This window comes from Hyperoodon ampullatus (genome assembly GCF_949752795.1).
Source record: "Hyperoodon ampullatus genome assembly, chromosome: 5".
NCBI lineage: Eukaryota > Metazoa > Chordata > Mammalia > Artiodactyla > Ziphiidae > Hyperoodon > Hyperoodon ampullatus.
This window is the reverse complement of record NC_136918.1, coordinates 77,235,325-77,244,472: the sequence shown is the minus strand read 5'-3', so window position 1 is coordinate 77,244,472 and position 9,148 is coordinate 77,235,325. Positions and strand designations below refer to the sequence as shown.

The 9,148-nt window shown below is 42.3% G+C and overlaps 1 protein-coding gene across 1 annotated transcript in view; it reads right to left on the bottom strand.

Annotated features, from left to right (window-relative positions):
* Positions 1 to 5,151: 5,151 nt before the first annotated feature.
* ACP3 (acid phosphatase 3) overlaps positions 5,152 to 9,148 on the bottom strand; it is a gene marked incomplete at both ends in the record, with an annotated part of 40,901 nt that continues 36,904 nt past the window's right edge. Inside the window, 2 exons of the mRNA XM_079704374.1 lie at positions 5,152 to 5,341; positions 8,822 to 8,925. Of these exons, the coding sequence (XP_079560500.1) occupies positions 5,152 to 5,341; positions 8,822 to 8,925 (294 nt within the window). The remainder of the gene's footprint in view (positions 5,342 to 8,821; positions 8,926 to 9,148) is intronic.

Sequence of the window (9,148 nt, the reverse complement as noted above, 5' to 3'; positions counted from 1 at the left end):
TATGTATAGTATCATGTCATCTGCAAACAGTGACAGCTTTACTTCTTCTTTTCCAATTTGGATTCCTTTTATTTGCTTTTCTTCTCTGATTGCTGTGGCTAAAACTTCCAAAACTATGTTGAATAAGAGTGGTGAGAGTGGGCAACCTTGTCTTGTTCCTGATCTTAATGGAAATGGTTTCAGTTTTTCACCATTGAGGACGATGCTGGCTGTGGGTTTGTCATATATGGCCTTTATTATGTTGAGGAAAGTTCCCTCTATGCCTACTTTCTGCAGGGTTTTTATCATGAATGGGTGTTGAATTTTGTCGAAAGCTTTCTCTGCATCTATTGAGATGATCATATGGTTTTTCTCCTTCAATTTGTTAATATGGTGTATCACGTTGATTGATTTGCGTATATTGAAGAATCCTTGCATTCCTGGGATAAACCCCACTTGATCATGGTGTATGATCCTTTTAATGTGCTGTTGGATTCTGTTTCCTAGTATTTTGTTGAGGATTTTTGCATCTATGTTCATCAGTGATATTGGCCTGTAGTTTTCTTTCTTTGTGACATCCTTGTCTGGTTTTGGTATCAAGGTGATGGTGGCCTCGTAGAATGAGTTTGGGAGTGTTCCTCCCTCTGCTATATTTTGGAAGAGTTTGAGAAGGATAGGCGTTAGCTCTTCTCTAAATGCTTGATAGAATTCGCCTGTGAAGCCATCTGGTCCTGGGCTTTTGTTTGTTGGAAGATTTTTTATCACAGTTTCAATTTCAGTTCTTGTGATTGGTCTGTTCATATGTTCTATTTCTTCCTGATTCAGTCTTGGCAGGTTGTGCATTTCTAAGAATTTGTCCATTTCTTCCAGGTTGTCCATTTTATTGGCATAGAGTTGCTTATAGTAATCTCTCACGATCTTTTGTATTTCTGCAGTGTCAGTTGTTACTTCTCCTTTTTCATTTCTAATTCTATTGATTTGAGTCTTCTCCCTTTTTTTCTTGATGAGTCTGGCTAATGGTTTATCAATTTTGTTTATCTTCTCAAAGAACCAGCTTTTAGTTTTATTGATCTTTGCTATTGTTTCCTTCATTTCTTTTTCATTTATTTCTGATCTGATTTTTATGATTTCTTTCCTTCTGCTAACTTTGGGATGTTTTTGTTCTTCTTTCTCTAATTGCTTTAGGTGCAAGGTTAGGTTGTTTAGTCGAGATATTTCCTGTTTCTTAAGGTGGGATTGTATTGCTATAAACTTCCCTCTTAGAACTGCTTTTGCTGCATCCCATAGGTTTTGGGTCGTCGTGTCTCCATTGTCATTTGTTTCTAGGTATTTTTTTATTTCCTCTTTGATTTCTTCAGTGATCACTTCGTTATTAAGTAATGTATTGTTTAGCCTCCATGTGTTTGTATTTTTTATAGCTCTTTTCCTGTAATTGATATCTAGTCTCATAGCATTGTGGTCGGAAAAGATACTTGATACAATTTCAATTTTCTTAAATTTACCAAGGCTTGATTTGTGACCCAAGATATGATCTATCCTGGAGAATGTTCCATGAGCACTTGAGAAAAATGTGTATTCTGTTGTTTTTGGATGGAATGTCCTATAAATATCAATTAAGTCCATCTTGTTTAATGTATCATTTAAAGCTTGTGTTTCCTTATTTATTTTCATTTTGGATGATCTGTCCATTGGTGAAAGTGGGGTGTTAAAGTCCCCTACTATGATTGTGTTACTGTCGATTTCTCCTTTTATGGCTGTTAGTGTTTGCCTTATGTATTGAGGTGCTCCTATGTTGGGTGCATAAATATTTACAATTGTTATATCTTCTTCTTGGATCGACCCCTTGATCATTATGTAGTGTCCTTCTTTGTCTCTTCTAGTAGTCTTTATTTTAAAGTCTATTTTGTCTGATATGAGAATTGCTACTCCAGCTTTCTTTTGGTTTCCATTTGCATGGAATATCTTTTTCCATCCCCTTACTTTCAGTCTGTATGTGTCTCTAGGTCTGAAGTGCGTCTCTTGTAGACAGCATATATATGGGTCTTGTTTTTGTATCCATTCAGCCAATCTGTGTCTTTTGGTGGGAGCGTTTAGTCCATTTACATTTAAGGTAATTATCGATATGTATGTTCCTATTCCCATTTTCTTAATTCTTTTGGGTTCGTTATTGTAGGTCTTTTCCTTCTGTTGTGTTTCTTGCCTAGAGAAGTTCCTTTAGCATTTGTTGTAAAGCTGGTTTGGTGGTGCTGAGCTCTCTCAGCTTTTGCTTGTCTGTAAACGTTTTAATTTCTCCATCAAATCTGAATGAGATCCTTGCTGGGTAGAGTAATCTTGGTTGCAGGTTTCTCTCCTTCATCACTTTAATTATGTCCTGCCACTCCCTTCTGGCTTGTAGAGTTTCTGCTGAGAGATCAGCTGTTATCCTGATGGGGATTCCCTTGTGTGTTATTTGTTGTTTTTGCCTTGCTGCTTTTAATATGATTTCTTTGTGTTTAATTTTTGACAGTTTGATTAATATGTGTCTTGGCGTATTTCTTCTTGGATTTATTCTGTATGGGACTCTCTGTGCCTCCTGGACTTGATTAACTATTTCCTTTCCCATATTAGGGAAGTTTTCAACTATAATCTCTTCAAATATTTTCTCAGTCCCTTTCTTTTTCTCTTCTTCTTCTGGAACCCCTATAATTCGAATGTTGGTGCGTTTAATGTTGTCCCAGAGGTCTCTGATATTGTCCTCTGTTCTTTTCATTCTTTTCTCTTTATTTTGCTCTGCATTAGTTATTTCCACTATTTTATCTTCCACCTCACTTATCCGTTCTTCTGCCTCAGTTATTCTGCTATTGATCCCATCTAGAGTATTTTTCATTTCATTTATTGTGTTTTTAATCGATGCTTGATTCACCTTTAGTTCTACTAGGTCCTTGTTAACTGTTTCTTGCATTTTGTCTATTCTATTTCCAAGATTTTGGATCATCTTTACTATCATTATTCTGAATTCTTTTTCAGATAGACTGCCTATTACCTCTTCATTTGTTAGGTCTGGTGGGTTTTTATCTTGCTCCTTCTCCTGCTGTGTGTTTTTCTGTCTTCTCATTTTGCTTATGTTACTGTGTTTGGGGTCTCCTTTTTGCCGGCTGCAGGTTCGTAGTTCCTGTTGTTTTTGGTGTCTGTCCCCAGTGGCTAAGGTTGGTTTAGTGGGTTGTGTAGGTTTCCTGGTCGAGGGGACTAGTGCCTGTGTTCTGGTGGATGAGGCTGGATCTTGTCTTTCTGGTGGGCAGGTCCACGTCTGGTGGTGTGTTTTGGGGTGTCTGCAGACTTTTTATGATTTTAGGCCACCTCTCTGCTAATGGGTGGCGTTGTGTTCCTGTCTTGCTAGTTGTTTGGCATAGGGTGTCCAGCACTGTAGCTTGCTGGTCGTTGAGTGAAGCTGGGTGCTGGTGTTGAGATGGAGATCTCTGGAAGATTTTCGCCGTTTGATATTATGTGGAGCTGGGAGGTCTCTTGTGGACCAGTGTCCTGAAGTTGGCTCTCCCACCTCAGAGGCACAGTACTGACTCCTGGCTCCTCAATTTGGGATGATTTGTTGTCTATTCATGTATTCCACAGATGCAGGGTACATCAAGTTGATTGTGGAGCTTTAATCCACTGCTTCTGAGGCTGCTGGGAGAGGTTTCCCTTTCTCTTCTTTGTTCTCACAGCTCCCGGGTCTCAGCTTTGGATTTGGCCCCGCCTCTGCGTGTAGGTCGCCGGAGGGCGTCTGTTCTTCGCTCAGACAGGAAAGGGTTAAAGGAGCAGCCTCTTCGGGAACTCTGGCTCACTCAGGCCGGGCGGGAGGGAGGGGCACGGAGTGCGGGGCGAGCCTGCAGCGGCAGAGGTCGGCGTGACGTTGCACCAGCCCGAGGCGCGCCGTGCGTTCTCCCAGGGAAGCCGCCCCTGGATCCCGGGACCCCGGCAGTGGCGGGCTGCTCAGGCTCCCGGAAGGGCGGTGTGGACAGTGACCTGCGCTCGCACACGGGCTTCTTGGCGGCGGCAGCAGCAGCCCCAGCGTCCCACGCCCGTCACTGGGCTCCGCGCTTTCAGTCGCGACTCGCGCCCGTCTGTGGAGCCCCTTTAAGCAGCGCTCTTAATCCCCTCTCCTCGCGCAGCAGGAAACCAAGAGGGAAGAACAAGTCTCTTGCCTCTTCGGCAGCTCCAGAGTTTTCCCGGACTCCCTCCCGGCTAGCTGTGGCACATTAGCCCCCTTCAGGCTGAGTTCTCGCCGCCAGCCCCAGTCCTCTCCCTGCGCTCTGACCGAAGCCCGAGCCTCAGCTTCCAGCGCCGCCCGCCCCGGCGGGCGAGCAGACAAGCCTCTCGGGCTGGTGAGTGCCGCTCGGCACCGATCCTCTGTGCGGGAATCTCTCCGCTTTGCCCTACCCAGGTATGTGGGGAGTTTCTTGCCTTTTGGGAGGTCTGGGGTCTTCTGCCAGCGTTCAGTAGGTGTTCTGTAGGAGTTGTTCCACGTGTAGCTGTATTTCTGGTGTATCCGTGAGGAGGAAGGTGATCTCCGCGTCTTACTCTTCCGCCATCTTACCCGGAAGTCTGGCTTGGGTTTTTGTTGCTGTGTGCGGGCTCCCTCTAGTTGCGGAGAGCGGGGCCTACTCTTCATTACTGTGCGCAGGCTTCTCATTGCAGTGGCTTCTCCTATTGTGGAGCATGGGCTCTAAACATGTGGGCTTCAGTAGTTGTGGCATGTGGGCTCAGTAGCTGTGGAACGCGGGCTTAGTTGCTCAGCGGCACGTGGGATCTTCCCAGGCCAGGGCCTGAACCCGTGTCCCTTGCATTGGCAGGTGGACTCCCAACCACTGTGCCACCAGGGAAGCCCCCATTCTTACATTTCTAATTTTGTTCCAGTTTGATACGTGTTCCCCAAATTGCAATTCTTTGATCCCAAGTAAATATTTTCTGCTTCATTACTGCCTCCTGGGTTTATGTAGGTTGACAAGGTTTATGGCAAGTAGGGGCAGGGCCAGGTGAAGAGGTAGGAGTTGCCTGAAGTTTAGGCCTCTGAAACATACAATTATTGCCCAAAACCTATTTCTTCCAAAGATGGGGTTGAAGCCAGTTTATATTCTCAAAGAACCATCCGTCTGGAGAAAGGGTGTTCTGTCCTCTCTGCATAGCTCCGTGTGCACCCTAATCCATAGCGTCCTCAGTACCTTCATGGTTGATCATGGCACATTCTGTGGACCAGTCTTGGGGGATCACAGGGGCAACCAGCTCAGCAAACTTTGTCAGAGGGCAGCTGATGGTGCAACCAGGCAGCATGAGGGGATGTGGTTCATGCTGCGTCTCATTCCTATAGTACATCTCTATGAAGTACTCCCTGGTGGAGGAAGGTAGAGGAACAGGAGGAAAGACCTCTGTTAGTTCTGTGTTGTTGAACTGCCATTGAATTTCTTTCTACTTAGCCTGTACCATGTCAGCTGAAGGACTAGTGGAAGAATTTATGGGAATGAGTAGATATTAGCCAATTTAGCTGTGGGAAGAGGGGGACTGGGGCAGGTGGGCCAGATTGGGAGGGTGGAAATGGGAGGGCTGGTTTGTTAGATGACCAGGGGCATGCAAGGCAGGAACTGGGATGCTTAGTCAGAGAAGGAGCTGAGGGGCAATGGTTGGGGGAGCTGGGGGTGATTTGGTGAACCTTCAAGTAAGAAGTGGGGCATAGGTGGGATGTTGGGTTTTCTTTCTCCTATTCTCTCTCTTTCATGCTTCACATTTGCTCTTTCCTTTTCTTTTTCCTCTCTCAATATTTCTTTCAGTCTTCCCCCTGAATGAATGTATCTTCGCTCTCCTTAACCAGGCCAGAAACATGGAACTGAATAATATATAACATATGTGCTTGAACATACAGCAAGACTTATAAAAATGATACCTCAGAAAGAGGGGGTGGGCGTGTATTCAAGTCCTTACATTTGCTCATGTTGAGGAGGGCTCTCTTACCACTTTATTAAAAAAAACAATACACTGTTTAGGGAAGGACCATTGGCCCAAACCAACCTTGTAAAGCTAGTACAAGCTGCCTATGGAAGTCATTTGCCAAAGAGACAGGAGAGAAATTCAAGTATAGTAACCTCACAACTGCAACTTTTGGATGTTGTTATAAACAAGCCTTTCAAATAAATCACTTTAAGAAACCATATAAACAGTAGTAACCACAAATATTCATTTATATGTTTCTAAAAACTTCCCTAATATTATATGAATGAGCACTTATATCTTGGAATAACTTTTTCAGTGACAGTATCTTTTATCTCATGTTAATATGGCAAAGATGACTAATAGTCCATCAAAATTCATGATTCTCTTTACATAGAATAAAGTTACAGCTGAGAAGTGAGCACACTTCCCAGACTCCCTTGCACTCAGGAGGCACCAAGTGACTAATTTTAGCTAGTATAGTAGAATGTAAGTAGAAGTGACATATGCCCCTTCGGGGCTGAGGTGCTTGCTAAGCAGATTGTCTTCTCGACCCTCTCATTCTTTCCTACAAGCTCTCTGCAGGTGAGCACAGCACTCTTGAAGATTGTAGGTCCAAAAGATGGAATCCTGGGTCCCCAAATCACCATGTGTGAATCACACCATGGATGAGTCACTTCCTATTGGCCAGGAACATCTGCATTGGACTGTTAGATGAATGAGAAAGAAATCTCCATTGAGTTAAGCTTCTGAGATTTGAGGTTCATCTGTACAGCAGCCAAAATTACCCTTATTAATTAATATATTTGGAAAACATTTTTAGGGGACTCAAAATTGGCTCCAGTGGTAAAGACACAAGTAAAGGTGCATACAAAGAGTTTGAATAAAAGTGTTTCATAAAATATGAAAGTGAGAAGAAGCACTATTTAACTTAGTGAATTATTTTATATAGTATATGATTTTAAGTTTATGTACCTAACCAAAAATTGAATAGTTTTAGAATACATTTAGCTATCTTATCTACAACCTTAAAAGTTTATATGTTTAAGGTGGATAAAAATCTAAAAATTCTCTTTTTCTCTCTTTATTTTCTCATAGGAATAAAGTGGGATCACCTTACACGGAGAATCCCCTAATTTGCTGGTATATACATATGCCTATATTTGTTAACTTGGATTCTCCTTGTTCTTAATCTATAAGCAAGCAAGTTTAACTTTTGATACTCCTCTGGAGTGTTAAAAAAATCTTAATATAACAACAAACTTGACTTCTGCCTGTGAGTGACAGTTGGTTACTTTTTTTTCTGTTGTTCAGTGTCTCTTAGTTGAAAAATACCCCACACTTGATTCATAATATGGATTTATTCAAGGTGGTGAGAAAGCGATTCAGTGAGACAAAATGCTGCAGTGACCTAAATAAAAGCAGGCTCAGGACTAACGGGTACAGAAATCAGAGAGGAGGGAGGCTCGAGGAAAGTGGGTAGTTTCTTTTGTCTTATCCCGAAGAGACAGAGCTTACTCCTAGAGCTGATCCTGGAATTTTCACTAGATTTATTAACTCTGTGCCTGAAGCCAGTATTGACAGAGCACTTGTTGTCCACAGTCTTCTCACTCCCATTTTCAGCTCTGTTTGGATTTTCTCCATGTTATGGGTATTGTCTCTCCATCTGACTCTAGATATTTGAGAGCAAAACTTGCTAAGACCACATTTCAGTTCTATTTCATTGTGCTTGGCACCTAGTTAGAGGTTCAACAAAGGATGAACTTACCTTTCCCTAACTGTGCAGAACTCACTTTCTTTGTAAGCAGTGAAGATGTTGGTAGAGAATAGGCCTCTGTGTTGTTATTTTCCTACTCTACAACTTCAGGTGGCCAGAAACCTATAGCCAGGACTACAATTTGCAAAAAGAAATGCAGGGTGCCTTGTTTAAAAATTATTAAGAATTTCAGAATGGCAACACTGGGTCATTAAACCAAGCACGGGCTCTTCTGAGCACAGGGCCCTGTGTAATTGCAGTCAAGATCGTCCTGACTGCGGCTATTGTGAATGTTGTAAGGGGAGAGCAAAATGCACCTCCCCGGCTAACCCTGAAACAAAAATTTGGGGTCCTTGCCCTAACTTAGCCCCTGCCTTCTTCTTATTCCATCAATAATATTCAAGAGGTATCTTCCTCCCAATGAGAATGCCAGTGTCACAGCAGATACAAATTTTTGGTATGACCTTGGCTATAGTGACCAACTCTTACTGGTTTTCCCAGGGCTTTCCTGGTTTTAACAATGAAACTTACATGTTCTGGGAACCTCTCCAGTTCCAGGTAAACTAGGACACTTGGTCTCTCTAAACTTGGCCTTTCTAGTGGGCTTGAGCCAAGCCTTGGTCAGCTGGGGAGGGTCACACCAGATTGCAAAGTGGTGAACACTGAGCAGAGGTTGTACTTTAAGAATCCTACCTGATGGATATGAATTGCCAGAAGTTGGCGATTGACATCTTTAATTGAAAGAACATTATTTATAACCATCAACAAACTTAATTTTTCTCTTGGCATCTTCTACCAGCCTGTGTTTTCCAAGAGAACAGTGTAATGTCCTCATCCTTCTTAGAATAGCTTAATCTTTTTTAAAAAATGTAATTTCTGTCACTTAGGGTGGTTCTTTCAAATTTTTCGTCTACTGTGTCTGTACATTATTTCCCAATAAAAGTCGTCATGAAAACAAAGAAAAAGGAAGTCATGACTAAGCAAAGATAGTGTTACTCACCACCATTCTTCCCTCTGAATATAAAACCAACCAGATAGACAAAACAACTCTTAAGTCAATAACAACAATAATGATAACAAAACCTGGGGTCCAGTGATATTAATTTTGAAAAACACCTCTTAGACACTTACCCCTTCTCAAAGTACAATTCCATCAAGTGGCAGGACGCATGGGGAGGAAGGATTCCGTTGTAGACATCTAGCGCCATCTGCAGGGCACTCACAGTAGTGTCATGCTACAGAGATTTGAAACAAACATTTTTGATCTTTATCTCTGGTTCAAATTTACAGTCAACAGATGTGTATCAAGCATTTGTAGAGCACTATGATGGTTTCTGATTCAATTAAATTTCCCATACCTCCAATGACTTAAGAAGTAGAGAGGGAAAGGACAAATTTTTGGGTGCTAGGCAGTGAGATTTACATACATATAATTATTTCCTTTCAAAAGATGAAGAA